Source organism: Delphinapterus leucas, chromosome 3 (genome assembly GCF_059928025.1).
Source record: "Delphinapterus leucas isolate spDelLeu-1000000601 "Yukka" chromosome 3, BTC_Dleu_Yukka2, whole genome shotgun sequence".
NCBI lineage: Eukaryota > Metazoa > Chordata > Mammalia > Artiodactyla > Monodontidae > Delphinapterus > Delphinapterus leucas.
The window spans coordinates 60708128-60733101 of record NC_143131.1 but is presented as its reverse complement, the minus strand read 5'-3'; the positions used below and the strand labels follow the sequence as shown (position 1 = coordinate 60733101).

The 24974-nt window shown below is 36.8% G+C and overlaps 1 protein-coding gene across 6 annotated transcripts in view; it reads left to right on the top strand.

Moving 5' to 3' along the window:
• CERT1 (ceramide transporter 1) overlaps positions 1–18000 on the top strand; it is a 126302-nt gene extending 108302 nt beyond the window's left edge. For 5 of the 6 annotated variants that reach the window (XM_089909031.1, XM_030759710.2, XM_022594826.3 and 2 more), the window contains 6 exons: positions 7043–7175; positions 8022–8092; positions 11507–11635; positions 12180–12309; positions 13539–13675; positions 17104–18000. In XM_089909031.1, coding sequence (XP_089765157.1) covers positions 7043–7175; positions 8022–8092; positions 11507–11635; positions 12180–12309; positions 13539–13666 — 591 coding nt within the window. In that variant the 3' untranslated portion in view covers positions 13667–13675; positions 17104–18000. Of the gene's footprint in view, positions 1–7042; positions 7176–8021; positions 8093–11506; positions 11636–12179; positions 12310–12417; positions 12544–13538; positions 13676–17103 lie in introns of those variants that run through there. The other variant, XR_016392707.1, reaches the window with a different exon arrangement.
• The last annotated feature ends 6974 nt before the right edge of the window (positions 18001–24974 follow it).

The window sequence follows — 24974 nt, the reverse complement described above, 5'->3', positions numbered from 1 at the left end:
GAGTCCGCCTGCCGATGCAGGGGACACGGGTTCGTGCCCCGGTCCGGGAAGATCCCACATGCCGCGGAGCAGCTGGGCCTGTGAGCCATGGCCGCTGAGCCTGCGTGTCTGAGCCTGTGCTCCGCAACGGGAGAGGCCACAACAGTGAGAGGCCGCGAACCGCAAAAAAAAAAAAAAAAATAGCTCCGTTGGATAACAGTGAGTGAAAAGTACAGGTGAATAGTGGAGAAAAATTGGAAAAGAAAGAGATCTCTGATTTGAGACAGATTGTTTTACACTGAGGAGCATTTGAACTATGTCTAGAAATGGAAAGAAGGTTATGACAAAGGTGAGGTGAGGGCATTTTAGAAAAGAAATATAACATGAGCTAAAACTTCAAAGCAAATTTTGTATTCAGTTTTGTATAGACTTTTGACCAGAATTATTCTAGCAAATGAGATACAATATTAGATGTTGGGATTTCCTCTCCTCCTGAATATGGAAGAAATTAAGAAATAAGATAGAGGAGATAGGCAAATGAGATACCAAAATGTTAGTTATAATTCTAATAAGCTGATTGGAGAGCATGAAGACCAGCTGCCATGAGGTCTTGCTAATATGTTACCCCAGAATTAAACATAGTACTTCTAAAAACTATTTTATTTATTTATTTTTGTCTGTGTCGGGTCTTAGTTGCGGCATATGGGATCTTTGTTGCAGCACGCAGGATCTTTCATTGCAGTGCGTGGGCTTCTCTCTAGTTGTGGCACACGGGCTCCAGAGCACGTGGGCTCTGTAGTTGTGGCACATGGGCTCTCTGGTTGAAGCTTGGGGGCTCAGTAGTTACAGTGCACGGCATGTGGGATCTTAGTTCCCCACCAGGGATCGAACCTATGTCCCCTGCATTGAAAGGTGGATTCTTAACCACTGGACCACCAGGGAAGTCCCCTAAACATAATATTTCTGACATAGCTGGATAGTCCCAGGCCTTCCCCCACAAGAGCAAGCCCCAAAAGCAGACCAGCATACATCCTGTCCACAGGAGGAGGGGTTGAGCCAGGCCTGCCTAGTCTTCCTTCTGTGCTCACCATTCAGATGTCCCCATTTACCCCCAAGGAGGAGGAAGTGAAAGGGTGAAGAGAAACCAGGAGTGATAGTCTAGATGATGGTCTTCCACGTGGAATGAGTGGTAGAGAAAAACTTCTCCTACAACTTTAGAGAGAGAGAAATTGGGGCTGGATTATGGGGAGTATAAAATAACCTACTAAACAGAATTTTCTGTTGTCTGTAGCAGTAGGCTAGCCATTGTACACAAAGTAACATTTTTGGAGGACTAGGCTGATAGGGATGAAACTAAAGACCAAGAAAACCACTTCAGAGAGTCAGGTATGAGGTCATTAAAGCTTACCTAAAAAAAGTATCCAGGGCTTCCTTGGTGGCACAGTGTTTAAGAATCCGCCTGCCAGTGCAGGAGACACATGTTCGAGCTCTGGTCCAGGAAGATCCCACATGCCCCAGAGCAACTAAGCCCATGCACCACAACTGCTGAGCCCACACTCCACAACAAGAGAAGCCACAATGAGAAGTCCACACACTGCAACAAAGAGTAGCCCCGTTCGCTGCAGCTAGAGAAAGCCCGCACACAGCAACAAAGACCCAACGCAGCCAAAAATAAAATAAATAAAATAAAAATTAAAAAAAAAAGTATCCAATAGTAGAAAAGTCTACTTTTCTACATCCATCTACTATGGATGTCTTATAGAAGATTAGTAATGAGCTTAATAGCTACATGAAATGTGAGGGAAGGAATCAAAAGTCTAGAGTTCCCAGTTTCCATGACTGGGAAAATATCAGTCCCAATAGCATGAATAAGTATGTAAGGAAAGGTACTTTGGAGAGAGAGATTGTAAAAGAAAAATAATGTGAAATGCCTCACAATGTTTGGCACCATAGGCACTCCATAAATTGAGAGCTGGTTTATTCATTTTTCAAAAGAACTTACTACAGAGCTGTCTAAAGTAGCAAACCCTCTATAATTTTGAAGTAATTAATTTTGTTCAGCAGTTTATGTATACAGTCTCAATATTTAAAGCAAGATAGACCTTTAGGTTTGCAGCCTCAGTATTTAAAAGCAAGATATGATTGATCTTTAAGCAATTTTAGCTTTCCATCATTGGTTCAACAAATTATTGAGTGCCTACTGTGTTTCAGATACTGTTCTAGATGGTGGGGATACAACATTGATCAGAGCTGCCTTAAGTCATTGTCCCTAAGGAGATTATGTTCCAACTAGCTTTATTTGGCCTTCTTAGCCATGTTGAATGGTCTTTGAGAATGTTCAGTAAATAATGCCTAATTTAAATTGATATATTTACTCCTTCAACGACTCACAGTAATTTAGTCATTCATCATATATGCATTATGTTTCATAGTTGGTGTTTACCTTGGATTTGTAGGGGTTTTTTTGTGTTTTTTTTTTTTTTGCAGTACGCTGGCCTCTCACTGCTGTGGCCTCTCCCGCAGCAGAGCACAGGCTCCGGACGCGCAGGCCCAGCGGCCATGGCTCACGGGCCCAGCCGCTCCGCGGCATGTGGGATCCTCCCGGACTGGGGCACGAACCCGTGTCCCCTGCATCGGCAGGCGGACTCCCAACCACTGTGCCACCGGGGAGGCCCGGATTTGTAGTTTTAAATATTTTTATGTGGTAATAATTTGAAATTTTAAACTTTTCGGCAGAATATTTATGTTCCATAAGTATATTTTCATACATAAAATTCTAAAAAGCTGCTAAATGATAAAACATGACTTCAAGTTTGTAGTTTTGGGGTTGGATTTTTTTTTTTTAACATGTTTGGGTTTTTTTTATTGTTTTTTTAACATCTTTATTGAAGTGTAATTGCTTTACAGTGGTGTGTTAGTTTCTGCTTTATAACAAAGTGAAGCAGCTATACATATACATATATGCCCATATCTCCTCCCTCTTGCATCTCCCTCCCACCCTCCCTATTCCACCCCTCTAGGCGGTCACAGAGGACCAAGCTGATCTCCCTGTGCTATGTGGCTGCTTCCCACTAGCTATCTATTTTACATTTGGTAGTATTTATAAGTCCATGACACTCTCTCACTTCGTCGCAGCTTACCCTTCCCCCTCCCCGTGTCCTCAAGTCCATCCTCTATGTCTGCGTCTTTATTCCTGTTCTGCCTCTAGGTTCTTCATAACCTTTTTTTTTTTTAGATTCCATATGTATGTGTTAACATATGGTATTTGTTTTTCTCTTTCTGACTTACTTCACTCTGTATGACAGACTCTAGGTCCATCCACCTCACTATAAATAACTCAATTTCGTTTCTTTTTATGGCTGAGTAATATTCCATTATATGTATATGTGCCACATCTTCTTTATCCATTCATCCGTCAGTGAACAATTAGGTTGCTTCCATGTCCTGGCTATTGTAAATAGAGCTGCAGTGAACATTGTGGTACATGACTCTGAATTATGGTTTTCTCGGGGTATATACCCAGTAGTGGGATTGCTGGGTCATATGGTAGTTCTATTTGTAGTTTTTTAAGGAACCTCCATACTGTTCTCCATAGTGGCTGTATCAATTTACATTCCCACCAACAGTGTAAGTGGGTTCCCTTCCCTCCACAACCTCTCCAGAATTTATTCTTTGTAGATTTTTTTGATGATGGCCATTCTGACTGGTGTGAGGTGATACCTCATTGTGGTATTGATTTGAATTTCTCTAATGACTAGTGATGTTGAGCATTCTTTCATGTGTTTGTTGGCAATTTGTATATCTTATTTGGAGAAATGTCTATTTAGTTCTGCCCATTTTTGGATTGTGTTGTTTGTTTTTTTGATGTTGAGTTGCATGAGCTGCTTGTAAATTTTGGAGGTTAATCCTTTGTCAGTTGCTTCATTTGCAAATATTTTCTCCCATTGTGAGGGTTGTCTTTTCGTCTTCTTTATGGTTTCCTTTGCTGTGCAAAAGCTTTTAAGTTTCATAAGATCCCATTTGTTTATTTTTGTTTTTATTCCATGTCTCTAGAAGGTGGGTCAAAAAGGATCTTGCTATGATTTATGTCAGAGAGTGTTCTGCCTATGTTTTCCTCTAAGAGTTTGATAGTGTCTGGCCTTACATTTAGGTCTTTAATCGTTTTTGAGTTTATTTTTGTGTATGGTGTTAGGGAGTGTTCTAATTTCATTCTTCCACATGTAGCTGTCCAGTTTTCCCAGCACCACTTATTGAAGAGTCTGTCTCTCTTTTCTCCATTGTATATTCTTGCCTCCTTTATCAAAAATAAGGTGACCATATGTGCATGGGTTTATCTCTGGGCTTTCTATCCTGTTCCATTGATCTATATTTCTGTTTTTGTGCCAGTACCATACTGTCTTGATTACTGTAGCTTTGTAGTATAGTCTGAAGTCAGGGAGCCTGCCTCCTCCAGCTCCGTTTTTCTTTCTCAAGATTGCTTTGGCTATTTGGGGTCTTTTGTGTTTCCATGCAAATTGTGAAATTTTTTGTTCTAGTTTTGTGAAAAATGCCATTGGTAGCTTGATAGGAATTGCATTGAATCTGTAGTCTTTGGGTAGTATAGTCATTTTCACAATGTTGATTCTTCCCATCCAAGAACATAGTATATCTCTCCATCTATTTGTATCATCTTTAATTTCTCCCATCAGTGACATATAGTTTTCTGCATACAGGTCTTTTGTCTCCTTCAGTAGGTTTATTCCTAGGTATTTTATTCTTTTTGTTGCAGTGGTAAATGGGAGTGTTTCCGTAATTTCTCTTTCAGATTTTTCATCATTAGTGGATACGAATGCAAGAGATTTCTGTGCATTAATTTTGTATCCTGCTACTCTACCAAATTCATTGATTAGCTCAAGTAGTTTTCTGGTAGCATCTTCAGGATTCCTCTATGGATAGTATCATGTCATCTGCAAACAGTGACAGCTTTACTTCTTCTTTTCCAATTTGGATTCCTTTTATTTCTTTTTCTTCTCTGATTGCTGTGGCTAAAACTTCCAAAACTATGTTGAATAATAGTGGTGAGAGTGGGCAACCTTGTCTTGTTCCTGATCTTAGTGGAAGTGGTTTCGGTTTTTCACCATTGAGAATGATGTTGGCTGTGTGTTTATCATATCTGGCCTTTATTATGTTGAGGTAAGTTCCCTCTATGCCTACTTTCTGGAGGATTTTTATTATAAATGGGTGTTGAATTTTGTCAAAAGCCTTTTCTGCATCTATTGAGATGATCATATGGTTTTTCTCCTTCAATTTGTTAATATGGTGTATCACATTGATTGATTTGTGTTTATTGCAGAATCCTTGCATTCCTGGGATAAACCCCACTTGATCGTCATGGTGTATGATCCTTTTAATGTGCTGTTGGATTCTGTTTGCTTGTATTTTGTTGAGGATTTTTGCATCTGTATTCATAAGTCGTATTGGCCTGTAGTTCTCTTTCTTTGTGACATCTTTGTCTGGTTTTGGTATCAGGGTGATGGTGGCCTCGTAGAATGAGTTTGGGAGTGTCCCTCCCTGTGCTGTATTTTGGAAGAGTTTGAGAAGGATAGGTGTTAGCTCTCCTCCAAATGTTTGATAGAATTCGCCTGTGAGCCTTCTGGTCCTGGACTTTTGTTTGTTGGAAGATTTTTAATCACAGTTTCAATTTCAGTGCTTGTGATTGGTCTGTTTATATTTTCTATTTCTTCCTGGTTCAGTCTCTGAAGGTTGTGCTTTTCAAAGAATTTGTCCATTTCTTCCAGATTGTCCATTTTACTGGCATATAGTTGCTTGTAGTAATCTCTCACGATCCTTTGTATTTCTGCAGTGTCAGTTGTTACTTCTCCTTTTTCATTTCTAATTCTATTGATTTGAGTCTTCTCCCTTTTTTTCTTGATGAGTCTGGCTAATGGATTATCAATTTTGTTTATCTTCTCAAAGAGCCAGCTTTTAGTTTTATTGATCTTTGCTATTGTTTCCTTCATTTCTTTTTCTTTTATTTCTGAGCTGATCTTTATGATTTCTTTCCTTCTGCTAACTTTGGGGGTTTTTTTTTTGTTCTTCTTTCTCTAATTGCTTTATGTTTAAGGTTAGGTTGTTTATTTGAGATGTTTCTTGTTTCTTCAGGTAGGATTGTATTGCTATAAACTTCCCTCTTAGAACTGCTTTTGCTGCATCCCATAGGTTTTGGGTTGTCATGTTTTCATTGTCATTTGTTTCTAGGTATTTTTGATTTCCTCTTTGATTTCTTCAGTGATCTCTTGGTTATTAAGTAGTGTATTGTGTAGCCTCCATGTGTTTGTATTTTTTACAGATTTTTTCCTGTAATTGGTATCTAGTCTCATAGCATTGTGGTCAGAAAAGGTACTTGATACGATTTCAATTTTCTTAAATTTACCGGGGCTTGATTTGTGACCCAAGATATGACCTGTCCTAGAGAGTGTTCCATGAGCATTTGAGAAGAATGTGTATTCTGTTGTTTTTGGTTGGGATGTCCTATAAATATCAATTAAGTCCATCTTGTTTAATGTATCATTTAAAGCTTGTGTGTCCTTATTTATTTTCATTTTGGATGATCTGTCCATTGGTGAAAGTGGGGTGTTAAAGTCCCCTACTATGATTGTGTTACTGTCGATTTCCCCTTTTATGGCTGTTAGCATTTGCCTTATGTGTTGAGGTGCTCCTATGTTGGGTACATAAATATTTACAATTGTTATATCTTCTTGGATTGATCCCTTGATCATTATGTAGTGTCCTTCTTTGTCTCTTGTAATAGTCTTTATTTTAAAGTCTATTTTATCTGATATGAGAATTGCTACTCCAGCTTTCTTTTGATTTCCATTTACATGGAATATCTTTTCCCATCCCCTCACTTTCAGTCTGTACGTGTCCCTAGGTCTGAAGTAGGTCTCTTGTAGACAGCATATATACAGGTCTTGTTTTTCGTATCCATTCAGCCAGTCTGTGTCTTTTGGTTGAAGCATTTAATCCATTTACATTTAAGGTAATTATCAATATGTATTAACATGTTTTAAAATATATCCTCTAGGTATACAGAAGAGAAGTAGAAGAAAACGGGATTGTTTTGGATCCTTTGAAAGCTACCCACGCAGTTAAAGGTGTTACAGGACATGAGGTCTGCAATTACTTCTGGAATGTTGATGTTCGCAATGATTGGGAAAGTAAGCTGCCATTATTAGTATATTTTGATAAAATTATTAGTTTGAATTTAATACCAAATCTAACCTGGCTTTCTACATCTGATCTATGGTTTACAAAGTCAATATAGAAAATATCTGGAGAATCGTATAGGGAACTGATAATACCTTACATTTAAATAGAGCTTTTCACTGTACAGAATGCTTCTCAGTAAGGTATAGCATTTGATCTGCTACCTCAATGATCCTGTGTGATAGGTAGGTAATAAAGTAAAATTCAGATAGCTCAAGTGACTTGTCATAGATCACAGAACTAATTATTGGAAAAGCCAGGACTAAAATAAAAGGTTTCTGTTTTATCATCTTCTCTTTTCCTAGACTGTTTTGTTTCCATCATAAATTGTAGATGAATCCTGCTGTGGTTTGTTTAGAGTTATTTGATCCCCTCAGGCATCAAATTTCATAAATATGGGTACTTCTGAACAACATGTTTATCAATGGCAGTTTGACACTCTCACAAACATAGTCACCTAAACCTAAATAGAACAGCTTATTCAGCTTCAATAAATTAAGGATTATAGGGAGGGGAGGGGTCATAGTGTTAGGGAATAATTTGTGCCCTAGTGATGAAATGGTGATTAGAATTGCTTTCTTGCGATGGAAGCTAATGAGATTTCCTGGTGATTAGGTCTCACAGCCACCACCTGTAGCCCTAATACTAAACCGCTTTCCATTTGGACTTAGCCTATGTAGGGCAGGATCCTGTTCATTTTACTGTAATGTCCATTCGTAATTGACTTTCTCAATAATCACATTCTGGGAAAAGGTAATATATCTTTTTTGACTACTAACATTTTTTCTTCATTGCAGCAACTATAGAAAACTTTCATGTGGTGGAAACATTAGCTGATAATGCAATCATCATTTATCAAACGCACAAGGTAAATATTTTTTCATCCCAAAAGGATTCCAGCGTAGTTCAAACAGAAACATATAAATTCTCTAAAGTAAAATATGCGAGGAAATTAAGTGCCACAAAAGATTTAAAGACTTTATTAATAATTCATGAATTTCATGTATTTGAAAGGTAATTTCAGTTTATTTAAAGCAGAAATGGGTGAAAATAAGAACCTGAGAAATATCCAGAAACAGTGTGTTTGACAAAGATGTACAGTTAGTTCTGCAAACTTTTAAGTCTGAACAAGAAAGTACGAAAATCCACTTAAATGTTTTTCTAGCATCTAGTCTCTAGAGGAGATAGATGAATTACCAAATATGAAAGTGAATCAGTTTCCTGTGAGAATAATAAGGAAATGCAAAGTATGTTATTAGTCTGTGTTAAGACTCAGAAGTAAAGGTGATCTAAGTGGATTATCTGACATCAAGGGAAAATTGCTGAGCATCAGCTATTGAGAGGATGGTCATACACCAGAGCACAAAGAAACATTGTCATTTAAATTGGTTGCCTTTCACTTCATTTCTTCCTTTGTTAATGTAGATATTTAAATTATAGAATATTTATCTTATTCTGCTCTGTTTCCTTTCTGAAAATTGCCAAATATTATATTGAATAAACAATAATAAAATAAATTAAAAATTTGTAGAGATCTGCCAAAAACAATATTGTATGTTATATAAGAAACATGATAATTCAGTAAGTACTTCATTTTTCTTTTTTAAAATAATTTTTAACTGAGCTGAATATCTGAAAATATTTTAGGTTTGCTGTGTATATCTTGAGCTCAGTCTTGTCATCTGAGGCATCTTATATTTAACGACTATGACCTAGGCTTCCTTTTACATAACAGCTACTCAAGAAATGTATAACAATGAAGATTCTGTTTCAACCTACTGATTGAGGGGGGTCAAAAGTGAAGTCTAAAATTTAGTAGACTTTAAAATATTAGTTGTCCTGTAATTTGCAATGAAAGTAAATGACCAGTGATTTAGAATCAGAAGACTCTTATTCTGTGAAGATAATTGATCCTGGAAAATGGTCTGCTGAAAGTACTTCACTTGGTAAATAGTAGATGGAGGGGAGGAATATATAGATTATATTAGGATTATTTCTGGAAAAATAAAACTAAAAATTATTAAAATAATGTACTTTATATGTAACAAAATTTAAGTTACAGTTGTAATTATTTGAATAAATGACTTGTCCTGGCATAATTTTTTCAACAAAATCCAATAACTATTCAACATCTTTCTCTTTAAATTTGGCTTCTTTTATAATATGGTCTTAAAAAGGGCTTCTCATCTCTTGATATTTGTCATTCTCACTCTTTAAATTTCTGTCTTATCATCATCCTTGTGGATTTGTATCCATTAGTTCTAATATGGCCACATTTTCATTTATTACTGGTTCACATACATTTGCCCAGCACTGCTTTCATCAACTTAATGAAACTTTGTATCTTTAAAAGATGAACCGTTTCACTTTGCAAATGCTTTGTGTTGTATTGACACTGAGTTGTTGGCGATTTATTAAATTCAGCAATCGGGAAAGACCCTGTGCATATTTTCTCTCATTTAAAAGTACATAGTCCCAGTTTTCAGAGACCTAGGTTCCATGTCATTCCAACAGGATGAAGTTGGAAGATTAAATTACTGGTTTGGAATTCTTTAAATATGATTATGATATCAAAGGAGCATGCTCTTTCCCTAATATACTTGCTTTTAAAATCTTTGCTCTGAACAGTTGAAACAGAGGTTTAATACTATACTTAAAAGTGGGGCTTCCCTGGTGGCACAGTGGTTGAGAATCTGCCAGCTAATGCAGGGGACACGGGTTCGAGCCCTGGTCTGGGAGGATCCCACGTGCTGCGGAGCAGCTAGGTCCGTGAGCCACAACTACTGAGCCTGCGCGTCTGGAGCCTGTGCTCCGCAACAAGAGAGGCCGTGATAGTGAGAGGCCCGCGCACCGCGATGAAGAGTGGCCCCCGCTTGCCACAACTAGAGAAAGCCCTCGCACAGAAACAATGACCCAACACAGCAAAAATAAATAAATTACTAAACTCCTACCCCAGACATCTTCTTTTTTTAAAAAAAAAAAAAAAAAAAAAGTGGACTAATGGGGCTTCCCTGGTGGCACAATGGTTAAGAATCCTTGCCTGCCAATATAGGGGACACGGGTTTGAGCCCTGGTCTGGGAAGATCCCACATGCTGCGGAGCAACTAAGCTCATGGGCCACAACTACTGAGCCTGTGCTCTAGAGCCTGCATGCCACAACTACTGAAGCCTGTGTGCCTAGAGCCCGTGCTCTGCAACAAGAGAAGCCACAACAATGAGAAGCCTGATCACTGCTACAAAGAGTAGCCCCCGCTCACCGCAACTAGAGAAAGCCCACACACAGCCACGAAGACCCAACATAGCCAAAAATGAAAACTATAAAAAAAAAAAAAAGTGGACTAATGGCTGTGGGAGGGGCTAATGCAGAGTGATTGCTTAATGGGTACAGTTTCTGTTGGGAGTGGTGACACATTTAGAACTAGATAGTGGTGGTATTTACATAACATTGTGAATATAGTTAAGGCCACTGAATTGTACACTTAAAAATTATTTATATCGGGCTTCCCTGGTGGCACAGTGGTTGAGAGTCCGCCTGCCGACGCAGGGGACACGGGTTCGCGCCCCGGTCCGGGAAGATCCCACATGCCACAGAGCGGCTGGGCCCGTGAGCCATGGCTGCTGAGCCTGCGCGTCCAGAGCCTGTGCTCCGCAACGGGAGAGGCCACAACAGTGAGAGGCCCGCATACAGCAAAAAAAAAAAAAAATTATTTATATCATTTTGTGTTACATGTATATTACCAAATTTAAAAAGAAGGAAAAATAGGGTCTTCCCTGGTGGTCCAGTTGTTAAGACTCCTCACTCACAATGCAGGGAGGCTGGGGTTGGATCCCTGGTTGGGGAACTAGATCCCACATGCCTGCGTGCCACAGCTAAGACCCGGAGCAGCCAAATAAATAAATAAACATTTTAAAAAGAAAAAAAAAAAAAAGAAATAGCAGAACATTATTCCTTTGGTATGTTCTTCAAAGCCTTTAACTCAGTGTTCATAATCAATCCTTTGGTGGGTGCTTTCCATTTAAAATTTGACAGATGTTACCTTAAAGGCATTTATTAGTTTTACACTTGTTTCTTTGTTAGTTCCATATTATATATGAATAAAAAGTAGTTCAAATTTTGGGGACTTCCCTGGCGGTCCAGTGGTTTAAGACTCTGAGCTTCCGCTGCAGGGGGTGCGGGTTCAATTGCTGGTCAGGGAACTAAGATCCTGCATGCCACGTGGTGCGGCCAAAAAAAAAAAAAAAAGTAGTTCAAATTTTCAAAAGATTTGTACTTCTTCCACAGAGAGTGTGGCCTGCTTCTCAGCGGGATGTATTATATCTTTCTGCCATTCGAAAGATACCAGCCTTGACTGAAAATGACCCGGAAACTTGGATAGTTTGTAATTTTTCTGTGGATCACAGCAGTGCTCCTGTAAGTACATTGTATAAATGTGTATAATTGTACAATACAAAGCTAAATATACAACACAGGGCAAAAATGATAAACGCATACCACACATACAGAGATAATTGATTTGAAAATGCTTAAGTTTTTGTTTATTAAAGTTGGCTTCTTGGAAGAGTATAGCCACTGTGTTATCTGAGGGCAACAGTCATGGCCATGAGCATCCCAGCAGGGTTGTTTTCCTTTCCTCCTGAGGTTAGATGAGACAGCTGAATGGGTAGTATAGGTAGGCTATTTCTCACAGTTGTCTCTCAAGCCATGATCAACTACTGGCAAAACCTCTGTGGTTTCTACCTCGGTTTAGCTCCTTTTACTACATAAGAGGGGGGAAAACCATTCCTGGTGTCGTATCAGCTTGGCATGTATTCTTTATTAGTGCTTATGAGATTTTGTGGGAGATGTAGATGAGTTACGGTTTTGGTTAATCTAATGTAGAATTAGACCAGAAGAGGTTACAAAATACTGGGTATCTTCTACACTGGTGTTTTGCTTTTACTTTTTGTTTTGGCAGCTAAACAATCGATGTGTCCGTGCCAAAATAAATATTGCTATGATTTGTCAAACCTTGGTAAGCCCGCCAGAGGGAAACCAGGAGATTAGCAGGGACAACATTCTATGCAAGATTACATATGTAGCTAATGGTATGTATTTTGGTTTTGTTTTTGCTACTTGGGAATATGGATGTTTTTATTGTGATCTACATGATAACTGACAGTTTGGAAAAATACCATTTATAAATGTCTTTTTAGTTTTTATCCTTTAGATTTAGTAATTTTTAATTTGGAGAGATGTATATCAAAATTATCGGGAATCTTTCAAAATATACATGTCTGAATAACTGCTGTATCAGAATTTCTGAAGCTGGGGCTGGATAGGTAAATTTTTAAATTTCATCTTTAGATCACTATTACATATTATGGTTTTAAGAACTGTTTTACTAGATATTTGCCTAATAGAATATGTGTAATTAGGAAAATAAGCAACAGTGAGAAAGAAAATTAATACTTCTTTTTTTTCCCAAATTTTCAAAGACCATTTAGTGATTTAGAAAAATGTTTACAAAATAATGTTACGGGGTGAGAAAAAGCATATAAAATACCATTTCAATAATTTTTAAAAGAAGAAAAGAATATATATGTGAAAAGTTGGAAAGAAATACAACAAAATGTTAATATTGAATTGTTGCTTGGTTGTTGGATTACTGGAAATAGTTTTCTTCTTTTTTACTTTATAATTTTGGTTTTTTGTGTGTGTTTTTGTTTTTAATTGAAATAATAGTTGATATAAAATATGTTTCAGGTGAACAGTTCTTTTTCTTGTTGTCAGGCTTTTTAGTTTTCTGAATCTTTGCTCCCTGCTTCTTTCTTAGTTGCTAGTGACTTATTTCACATCGGCCTACTGCTGGACAGCCCTGTTTATCACTTGTTATGGTTCCTTGCTACACCTATTTCCTACCTGCAGTAGTTACTGGAGTCCCTCTAATAAAACCTTCAAGCCTTCTTTATTACAGGGCCATCACAGCTAGTATGTTTAAAGAGACAACTATGCCTGAGCAAGTTACTATTTGATTATAGTAGAGTTCATTGAATAAATCTGCCTTAAGTAACCTAAAGTGTTGCTATACTAATATTTACTTATAATTTAGGGAACCAAGAACATTTTAGAACATTTTAGAACAGTGATAAATGCTTTCTTATTTGTTATCTGTTCTCATCTGGTGGTTAGTACAGTACTAAGTACTGAGTGGTCAAGACTTTTAAGAGATGCTTTTTCAATGTGAGGAATTTTTAAAGAACAAAGGAACAAAATGAGTGCTTTACGTGTATTTGGAGAATTATCTTAACAGTTTTCATTTTCCTTTGTCTCACAGTAAACCCTGGAGGATGGGCACCAGCCTCAGTGTTAAGGGCAGTGGCAAAGCGAGAGTATCCAAAGTTTCTAAAACGTTTTACTTCTTACGTACAAGAAAAAACTGCAGGAAAACCTATTTTGTTCTAGTATTAACAGGTACTGGAAAATATATGTTATTCTTTTTTTTAAACTTTATAGACTAATATGGCTCTGCAGACATTACAAGTTAGTTTTTGAAAGTAGTTTCTTTTACATGATGTTTCCAGATGTGAAGAGTTGTAGTTTTTATAGCCTTTAAAACTTAATTTTTCATTATTTTTTCTGTTTATGTTAGATAATGTCTGCTTAATTGAAGGAAATTTTAATATTATAGAACTATAAAATTTCAGAAGTACAAATCCCCTATTAGTGTTACGTTTGTTGTATATTCTTCCAGACTTGTACATATGTATTGACATATATCTAAAAATTTTTTTTTCAAAGCATTATCTTGCAGCTTGCTTTTTCTACTTAATATATCTTGACTGTTAGTCCATATAAAGATATGAGACATACAAAACCATCTCATCCTTTTAACATCTGTTGTATAAATGTTGCAGAATTTATTAACCACTGTCCCATGTTAATGTCTGGTTGGTTCCATATTTCTACTGTCAAATAATGCTGCACTGACTGTCTTTGTGCAAGGAGCTGAACTCTTTAATTTTTCTTAAATGAGTGACATGTTAACATGGTTCAGAAGTCAAAAGTATGAAAAGATACACAGTAAAATTCATCCCCAGTCCCCTGCTCACCCAGTTCTGCACCACCACACTTGCCCCCCCCCCACACGCACACAAGTGTATAGCTGCTGTGAATATGTTCTTGTGTCTTTCCAGAGATGTTTCATTTTCACCTGAATAAGCAAATACAAGTGTATTCCTCCCACACATACACTTATTGTTATTGAAAGAAATTGCATACTCTACTCAGGGTTCTGCATCTTGCTTCTGCATATGCTTTATCTCGAAGGTCTTTCCATATTGGTGCAGAGCTGCTTTATTCTTTGTTTATGGCTATGTAGAATCCCATTTGTATGGATGTACACAATTTAATCAATTCTCCATTTGTAGATGTTAAAGTTGTTTCTAATTTTTGCTAGAGCACACAGTATTGCAGTCATATCCATATGTCATTTTGTATGTGGGTAAATTACTAGATGTGACACTGCTGGCACTTCTGGGGGGCTTGTGCATCTGTAATTTAGATATTGGCCTCTGTAGAGGTTGTATTAATTTACCATCTCACCAGCAATAACATGTTGGAATGCCTGTTTCTCTGACCCTCTCACACAATGTATGAAATAAAACTTTCTGATTTTTTTCCAACTTGATAGGTGAAAAATACTCTCCCAGTGTAGTTTAAATTGTGGTCCTCTTGGGAGTTCCCTGGTGGCCTAGTGGTTAGGATTCCAGAATCCCTGGTCGGGGAACTGAGGTTCCACAAGCCACGTGGCATGGCCAAAAAATAACTGTCATAGTCCTCTTGTTACAAATGAATTTGAGCATCTTTTCATCCATTTGAGAACCATTTGTATAATTCAATTTCTGTGAAACTCTCTGAGTGTTAACATTTAAATTTGTAATAGATATTACCAAAGTATAATTCACAAGCAGTAAGTACTTATGACCGTCCTCTCATGCTCACCTACATTGACTGTTAAATCATTTGCTGAGAAATTTATATTCTTGAGTCAATTTCTTTAGATAAAAATAATATAGTTAATAACCATATACAGTTGACGCATGAATGTCGTGGGGGTCAGGAGCACTGGCCCCCTGCACAGATGAAAATCGAGTATGACTTACAGTCCGCCCTCCATGTCCTAGGTGCCTCTGCATCGAGGATTCAACCAACCCCAGATCGTGTAGTACTGAAAAACATTTGCATGTAGTTGGATGTGCGCAGTTCAAAGCCATGTTGTTCAAGGGTCAACTGTAGTGATTATACTTTTAATTAAGTCTGGTTTCTGATAATGTTTATAGTGTGCTATTTCTTAAAAAAACAAAAAACAAAAACTCAAAGCCTAAATTTATTTTCAGACACAAACACAAGGGTTAGTGCATTGATGTCCCAGATATGTAGCTTTTCCCAGGAAAACAGGTTACATGAAAATGTTAAACAGGTTCTAGTCTTACTTCTCTGAATGGTTAGTGTTTGGGACAAAGCCTGACCTTTGAGGGATTCTCTTAAAGCATAAATGCACTGTTTTTAGGATATCTTGTACTTCAGAATTGTTGTGGCTCAATCTGGACACATAGCTTCTTATTGATTCTGTCACTGCGCTGTATTTATCAAATACACTGAAAACGTGATGCCACATGATGGCATCAGGTTTGTCACCTTACTTAGCTGTGTGTCTCTCCCCACAGCCTTAAGATTTCTAGAGTTGCTGTTTGCTCGAACCAAGACCAAGCTTGCAGCTGTATCTGTTTTCCCTCTTCACCTTTACCTTCAGCCTTGCAGAGAAGGGTAGAAAATATAACTGGGTATTAAGCAAAAGAAATCAGAATGCAGTTATATAATAAAACATGCTCTCAACTATGTTTGAGAAGAATAATTTTGAAAATATTTGCAAAATACATGCTAACATGTCCACAGCATTTGCCTCTAAACTGTTGGATTTGGGGCATTGTTTTATTGACTGACTGTGTGTGTGCCCACGAGTGTACACATTCTTCTTTTGTGGACCTAGAGGGAAGGGCTCAAAATCCTTGGAAAAGAATTCATATTACGGGAAGGAGATGGTACCATTGTTTGTGGACATGTGTGTGTGTGTGTAAAGATAGAACTGGAAAGACTCACTGGCCAAAACTTAGCTCTGGCCTTTGAGTCCAGATTGAGCTTCTTTCTGGCAGAGAACCAAATTTTCATTTACCTAAAATAAATCTTCATTTACCTAAAGTAATAATTGTTTCATAATAATTTTGGAAGATGTATGTATGAAGTGGATCCTAGCATTGAAACCTTAGGAAAGCTAACATTCTTAATTTTGGTGATGGAGAAATAGTAACTTTCAATAGTGTGTATCATCTTTAGAGAAATTCCATAAAGAGTTAATGAGGCCCAAAGATATTTAAAACTTAGTCAAAACTCTTAAACTCATTTGACACAGTATTTCTTAAGATAAGGCAGACCTCTTTCCCATAGCCTAAATAAATTTTTTTAATTCTTGATAAATGATATTGTATAGCATAGTTTTTATTGAACACTAAGAAGAAGGAAATTCCAGTTTATGGGGTACGGATCCAGAAACCTCTACTTGATTCCCTCTTTGCTTCTTGTAGCACATTGCCCTTTTTAATTTTTTCTAACTTTCAGAACATTTCTTATACCTTCTGTTCCTTTCTGATGATAAATTTCAAATATGTAAAGTTAATAATTTTATATTCTTAAAGGTGAAAAATCCTTAAAATATAAACTTTGATAAAGATTCTGTGCATTACATGAGTGCAGAAGGTAGGAGGAGTCTGTTCTGTTAGTCCTGCAGCTGTTAGTAAATAATACAGTGCTGAGTGTTTTACTTGTCATTTTCTTTCCTACAGTGACTGAAACAAGGCTGTGTGACATTCCATGTTGGAGGAAAAAAATTAAAAAACAAAATTGAATGCTCTAAGCTGGAACATAGGATCTATAGCCTTGTCTATGGCCCAACACCTTGGCCTTGTGTACAAAAATGAAGAAATACTGCAATAGCAAAGCTGAACATCTTAACACTAGCTGTCTTCTGCTAGATCTCCTCGCTCAGCATATAACTATAAATACATGTAAAATTACATGTATATGGCTATATTTTTATTTGCTTGCTCCTAGAAGAGAAAAAAAAATCAACTTTGAATCACAACTAGGAATCGATGCTTTAATTTTTGGAAACTTTTTCAGAATTTTTAATTTACTGTGGTTTGGCCTAAGATCCTCAGTTGTACCAGGCTTTGTGCACAAGAGAAAAGCACAAAAGTTGGACGCACATGGGGCATGTGCTTTCTGTGCACCAAATTTCTGGATGGGGTTCTTTTTATAGGCCTACAGTCAAATCTGTGTCCAGAATTTTTTGACATTTTTGCTTTGTATAATCATAGAATTCATTGCTGCTGATTTCTATAATAATTCATGTTGTCATGTAAAGTGTCTCTTAATAACTGAGGGCTGTCAATAACCTGTGATTTCGCCTTTTCTATAGTCTTACTCCCATGAAGAACTTTGGTTCTGATGGAGAAAGAGTGAAAAGCTTTATTTTTTTCTCCAGATATCTTTATATTTCTATTGTATTTTTAGTTGTGTACTGTGTGCTACAGATTTTTTTCAGTTTGTTACAAACACAATTTGGTAATTTCTAAATTGGTTCTGCCTGCCTCCAAACAGAAACATCTGTACAACCTTATAGGCATAAACTACTTTCTGGTAAAACGGTCAGAATAAAATGAGCTCATGTTTTCCTGAAATTGGTGAGAGGGTATATGGTATTACATGTTCCAGCAAATCTCACTGTTTGAGTTTGGCATTTGATTCAATATTTCTAGTATTCAGTAACACGTGGTTGTTCTTCTAATTTGGGTCAGTTTAAAAGATACGTTGCGAGATATGCGTAGAAAATGTGGGCACCGCTCCTGTTTGCCTCTTGATCAGAAACTTCAGCAGGGCAGTAAAGAAGACCATGTGATTCAAACTGAAATTCTTTCTTTAGTTGCTGTAAGAAGTTAAACGTAAAATACTTTTTTTAGTTTTAGGCCCCTTTGAAAAACCCTGAAACATGGAGCAGAGGCAGGGAATGGTACTCATTGAAGTAGAAATGACCGCCCACTTCAGAATCTTCACTGTGTTTATACACAAATGTGTTTACGTAAATCAGAGGCATTTTGTAGATGCTTTGCTGACTTGTTCATCTCTATAGAAACACAAAAACCAGACCCATTTTGTAAAGCAGGAAATCATGTCACGTGGAACATGTCCTGTATATATTTCCTACATGGTAATGGAGTCTTAATGATAAATGCAAGGTGATAATTTAATGATGGGATTAGTCTGATCACTTAATATACACAATCCTGGAAGTGAATTACTTGCATCAGATAAAGTGGTATTTATTAGTCTGTACAGAGAGGAAAATACATATAAAACATATGCTTACATTACATGCACGCAGATTTCATGCTCCATAAATCTTTTCTATTTTTTAATTTACCTTTCTCTAAATGATGTGCATGGAATATGCCTTATTACAGAAAAATACTATTCATAATTTGACTACAAGGAAAAAGTGCCTATATGGTGGTAATGCTAGTTAAGGCAAATAAGACAAATTATCTTATCAGTTTACTACATCACCAGTTAACATTTTATATTGTGATGTTTAAAAAAGAAAAGTTTATACCTCAAATGTGTATTTTATTTTACAATCAGTTGTGGGATTGGGGTTGGGAGTATGGGAGGGTTGGGGAGGGAAGGTTTATTCACCATAGTAGCCACTGATGGGAATCTTCAAAAACAATTCTATATGCCCACTATAAATGTTTCTCTGTTTGCCATTTCTGGTACTATCATGACTAAATTGGATAGCTTTATTTTACAAAGGTATGGAAAGTTTACAGAGCAGTGTCTAAACCTACATTAGTTGCATTTGCACTAAATGTTAATGATATACTTTTGCAATTCTGTAAATGATTACAGGAAAAATATTTGTATTAAAAAAAAGAAGAAAAGTAAAGGATACATTTTACCTTCAGGTAATTGCACTGGTACTTCACTAGGGTTAATCCTGCCCAACCAGATTTAGAAATGAGTTGGGGAATATGAAAGGAGTTTAAAAGAGATCGAAATTTGGAGAGGTACTAGCCCTTTAGACAGCATTCAGACCCTCTAGAATTATTTCCATAAGGCTAATTCCTACATATTGAATATACATGATGTTTTCTCATCCACAGTTATTTCCTACTTCTCTTCCCCAAGCAAAAAAAAAAATATCATTTTACTCTCTTTTCTACTCAGTTACTCTTTTGTACTGTGATAGAAACATGAAAAATATTGGTGATGAGGGGTTTTGTCCCTGAGTGCCCACTGTACAGTTCAAGAGAGCACAGTATTTCACTTGTAATTCAGGGCTCCTGATTTTGAGATGGAGGGTGTCATAGCAGCTCTTGATTTGGGTTTGCCACAGGGGTAGCCAGACCAAGGAAGAGGATGACTGGGAGGGATGTAGGAATACAAAAGAAGGAAAAGGAGGAATGGGGTTCCCGTTTGTTCAGTTTCATCAACTAATTTGTACTCCTATACAACATCAGTGTCAGTTGCTATTGAGAAAATTTTAGTTGGGCTGAGCTGGTTCTCTTGTGAAATTGTGCTGATTATCTTTAAGCTTATCAGTTGTTTGTCCAGTTAAACACTTTCACCACTATTTGATCCAAGTTGTACAGACAGTGTATTTGGATTATTGTCATTGTTCATCTACAAACTCAAAACATAATCATTTTAAAGTACCTTGGGAGTGTGTAGAGTGTATTCTAAATAGCTTTATGATCCTGGTGATGTTTTTAAAAAATAATAAAGTTGGATCTTCCATGTTACAATCACAAAATTAAAACCAGTATTTAAAAGTGGAAAAGTATTAAAATATTATGGACAAATGTGCTTGCTTGATTGTTTTTCTTAACCCCCAGGTACTGCCCTACATAATTCTCTGAGTAGTTAAGAGCTTGAAATACTCCAGTTCAATGTTCTTCAAACTGTATGTTGTAACCCGGTTGGGCATCAAGAAAACTACTGAGTTGCAACCTAAAAAAATTTTAAGAAAGTAGAACAGAATGGAATAGATCAAATACATAGGATGTAATAAAGGTAAATATTTTGTGAACCTTTTTACATATATGTGTGTATGTATGTATATGCATGTATTGTATATACACACACAGACGTGTGTGTGTGTGTAGTAGGTTACAGTTTTAAATGATTTTTTTTTTTTTTTTTACTATGGACCCTGGTCCAAAAGTTTGTTTTCAGTTGCTAGAGAATGAAGCCGTATGCAGCTGGGTGTTTCTAAAACCCAGCCAGTCATACACACATGAAAGTTAGCTATATGCGTTTAACCATAAAAAAATCATCCCTCATTTATTTAAATAATATGGCCAGCTCCACTTGTTACACTCAGGGAATTTACACCCTAGAACCACGATGAGATGGGAAGTGTGGATTTGCAGTTCACTTGGTCGTTGGTTTCCTCCATATTGAAAGGCACTGAGCATATTTCTCTCCTGGTGTTCAAAGAGAAATACCATACAAACAATATGACCTCACATACAAGCCAACTACTTAATCTCAGGGGATGCTGGAGAGAAAATCTGGCTGTTGTGTTGGGTTTATTGACAGAGAAATAGTATTGTCACCCTCATGGCACACTTTTAAGAAGTTTTTCAAGAACAATTTTTAACTTACTGCAGCTTTTGCCTTAGGCTTGGCTTTGGAATATAACCTGTAAATACGGTGTAGTTCTTTTTTTTTCTTTATTTTTTAAACAGCAGGTCCTTATTAGTTATCTATTCTATACATATTAGTGTATACATGTCAATACCCATCTCCCAATTCAGCCCACCGTCACCACCCCCCCCACCCCCCCACTTTCCCCCCTTGGTGTCCATATGTTTGTTCTCTACATCTGTGTGTCTATTTCTGCCTTGCAAACCAGTTCATCTGTACCATTTTTCTAGATTCCACATATATGCATTAATATATGATATTTGTTTTTCTCTTTCTTACTTCACTCTATATGACAGTCTCTAGATCCATCCACGTCTAAACAAATGACCCAATTTCGTTCCTTTTTATGGCTGAGTAATATTCCATTATATATATATATATATATATATATATATATATATATATATATACCACATCTTTATCCATTCATCTTTCGATGGGCATTTAGGTTGCTTCCTTGACCTGGCGACTGTAAATAGTGCTGCAGTGAACATTGGGTTGCACGTGTCTTTTTGAATCCTGGTTTTCTCAGGGTATATGCCCAGTAGTGGGATTGCTGGGTCATATGGTAATTCTATTTTTAGTTTTCTAAGGAACCCCCATACCGTTCTCCATAGTGGCTGTATCAGTTTACATTCCCACCAACAGTGCAAGAGGGTTCCCTTTTCTCTGCACCCTCTCCAGCATTTGTTGTTTGTAGATTTTCTGATGATACCCATTTTAACAAGTGCGAGGTGATGCCTCATTGTAGTTTTGATTTGCCTTTCTGTAATGATTAGTGATGTTGAGTATCCTTTCATATGTTTGTTGCAAATCTGTATATCTTTTTTGGAGAAATGTCTAGGCCTTTTGCCCATTTTTAGGTTGGGTTGTTTCTTTTTTTGATATTCAGCTACATGAGCAGCTTGTATATTTTGGAAATTAATCCTTTGTCAGTTGCTTCATTTGCAAATATTTTCTCCCATTCTGAGGGTTGTCATTTCATCTTGTTTATGGTTTCCTTTGCTGTGCAAAAGCTTTGAAGTTTCACTAGCTCCCATTTGTTTATTTTTGTTTTTATTTACATTTCTCTAGGAGGTGGGTCAAAAAAGATCTTGCTGTGATTTATGTCAAAGAGTGTTCTTCCTATATTTTCCTCTAAGAGTTTGATGGTGTCTGGGCTTGCATTTAGGTCTTTAATCCATTTTGAGGTTTTTTTTGTGTATGGTGTTAGGGAGTGTTCTAATTTCATTCTTTTACATGTAGCTGTCCAGTTTTCCCAGCACCACTTATTGAAGAGACTGTCTTTTCTCCATTGTATATCCCTGCTTCCTTTGTCATAGATTAGTTGACCATAAATGCTTGGGTTTATCTCTGGGCTTTCTATCCTGTTCCATTGCTCTACATTTCTGTTTTTGTGCCAGTACCATACTATCTTGATTACTGTAGCTTTGTAGTAAAGTCTGAAGTCAGGGAGTCTGATTCCTCCAGCTCCATTTTTTTCCCTCAAGATTGCTTTGGCTATTTGGGATCTTTTGTGTCTCCATACAAATTTTAAGATTTTTTTGTTCTAGTTCCGTAAAAAATGCCATTGGTAATTTGATGGGGATTGTATTGAATCTGTAGATTGCTTTGGCTAGTATAGTCATTTTCACAATATTGATTCTTCCAATCCAAGAACATGGTATTTCTCTCCATCTGTTTGTGTCATCTTAGATTTCTTTCATCAGTGTCTTTATAGGTTTCTGAGTACAGGTCTTTTACCTCCTTAGGTTTATTCCTAGGTATTTTATTCTTTTTGTTGCAATAGAGAATGGGATTGTTTCCTTAATTTCTCTTTCTGATCTTTCATTGTTAGTGTATAGGAATTCAAAAGATTTCTGTGCATTAATTTTGTATCCTGCAACTTTACCAAATTCATTGATTAGCTCTAGTAGTTTTCTGGTGGCATCTTTAGGATTATCTATGTATAGTATCATGTCATCTGCAAACAGTGACCGTTTTACTTCTTCTTTTCCAATTTGGATTCCTTTTATTTCTTTTTCTCCTCTGATTGCCATGGCTAGGACTTCCAAACCTCTGTTGAGTAAGAGTGGCGAGACTGTACATCCTTGTCTTATTCCTGATGTTAGAGGAAATGCTTTCAGTTTTTCACCATTGAGAGTGATGTTTGCTGTGGGTTTGTCATATATGGCCTTTATTATGATGAGGTAGGTTCCCTCTGTGCCCACTTTCTGGAGAGGTTTTGTCCTAAATGGGTATTGAAGTTTGTCAAAACCTTTTCCTACATCTACTGAGCTAATCATATGGTTTTTATTCAATTTGTTAATATGGTGTATCACATTGATTGATTTGCATATATTGAAGAATCCTTGCATCCCTGGATAAATCCCATTTGAGCATGGTGTATGATCCTTTTAATGTGTTGTTGGATTCTGTTGGCCAGTATTTTGTTGAGGATTTTTGCATCTATATTCATCAGTGATATTGGTCTGTAATTTTCCTTTTTTGTAGTATCTTTGTCTGGTTTTGGTATCAGGGTGATGGTGGCCTCGTAGAATGAGTTTGGGAGTGTTCCTCCCTCTGTTCTTTATTGGAAGAGTTTGAGAAGGATGGATGTTAGCTCTTCTCTGTGTTTGATAGAATTCACCTGTGAAGCCATCTGGTCCTGGACTTTTGCTTGTTGCAAGATTTTTCATCATAGTTTCAATTTCATTACTTGTGAGTGGTTTGCTCACAGTTTCTGTTTCTTCCTGGTTCAGTCTTCGAAGGTTATACCTTTCTAAGAATTTGTCCATTTCTTCCAGGTTGTCCACTTTATTGGCATAGAATTGCTTGTAGTAGTCTCTTACAATGCTTTCTATTTCTGCGGTGTCTGTTGTAACTTCTCCTATTTCACTTCTGATTTTATTGATTTGAGTCCTCTCCCTCTTTTTCTTGATGAGTCTGGCTAATGGTTTATCAATTTTGTTTATCTTCTCAAAGAACCAGCTTTTAGTTTTATTGATCTTTGCTATTGTTTTCTTTGTTTCTATTTCATTTATTTCTGCTCTGATCTTTATGATTTCTTTCCTTCTGCTAACTTTGGGTTTTGTTCTTCTTTCTCTAGTTGCTTTAGGTGTAAGCTTAGGTTGTTTATTTGAGATTTTTCTTGTTTCTTGAGGTGGGATTATATTGCTATAAACTTCCCTCTTAGAACTGCTTTTGCTGCATCCCATAGGTTTTGGATCGTCATGTTTTCGTTGTCATTTGTCTCTAGGTATTTTTGATTCCCTCTTTGATTTCTTCAGTGATCTCTTGGTTATTTAGTAGCGTATTGTTTAGCCTCCATGTGTTTATGCTTTTTATGTTTTCTTCCCTGTAATTGATTTCTAATCTCATAGCATTGGGAAAGATGCTTGATATGATTTCAATTTTCTTAAATTTACCAAGGCTTGATTTGTGACCCAAGGGGTGATCTATCCTGGAGAATGTTCTGTGTGCACATGAGAAGAAAGTGTGATCTGCTGTTCTTGGATGGAATTTCCTATAAATATCAATTAAATCTATCTGGTCTGTCGTGTCATTTAAAGCTTGTGTTTCCTTATTTTCTATCTGGATGATCTGTGCATTGGTGTAAGTGAGGTGTTAAAATCCCCCACTATTGTTGTGTCACTGTCGATTTCCTCTTTTATAGGTGTTAGCATTTGCCTTATGTATTGAGGTGCTCCTATGTTGGGTGCATAAACATTTATAATTCTTATATCTTCTTCTTGGATTGATCTCTTGATCATAGTATAGTGTCCTTTCTTGTCTCTTGTAACATTCTTTATTTTAAAGCCTATTTTATCTGCTATGAGTATTGCTACTCCAGCTTTCTTTTGATTTCCATTTGCGTGGAATATCTTTTTCCATCCCCTCACTTTCAGACTGTATGTTTCCCTAGGTCTGAAGTGGGTCTCTTGTAGACAGCATATATACAGGTCTTCTT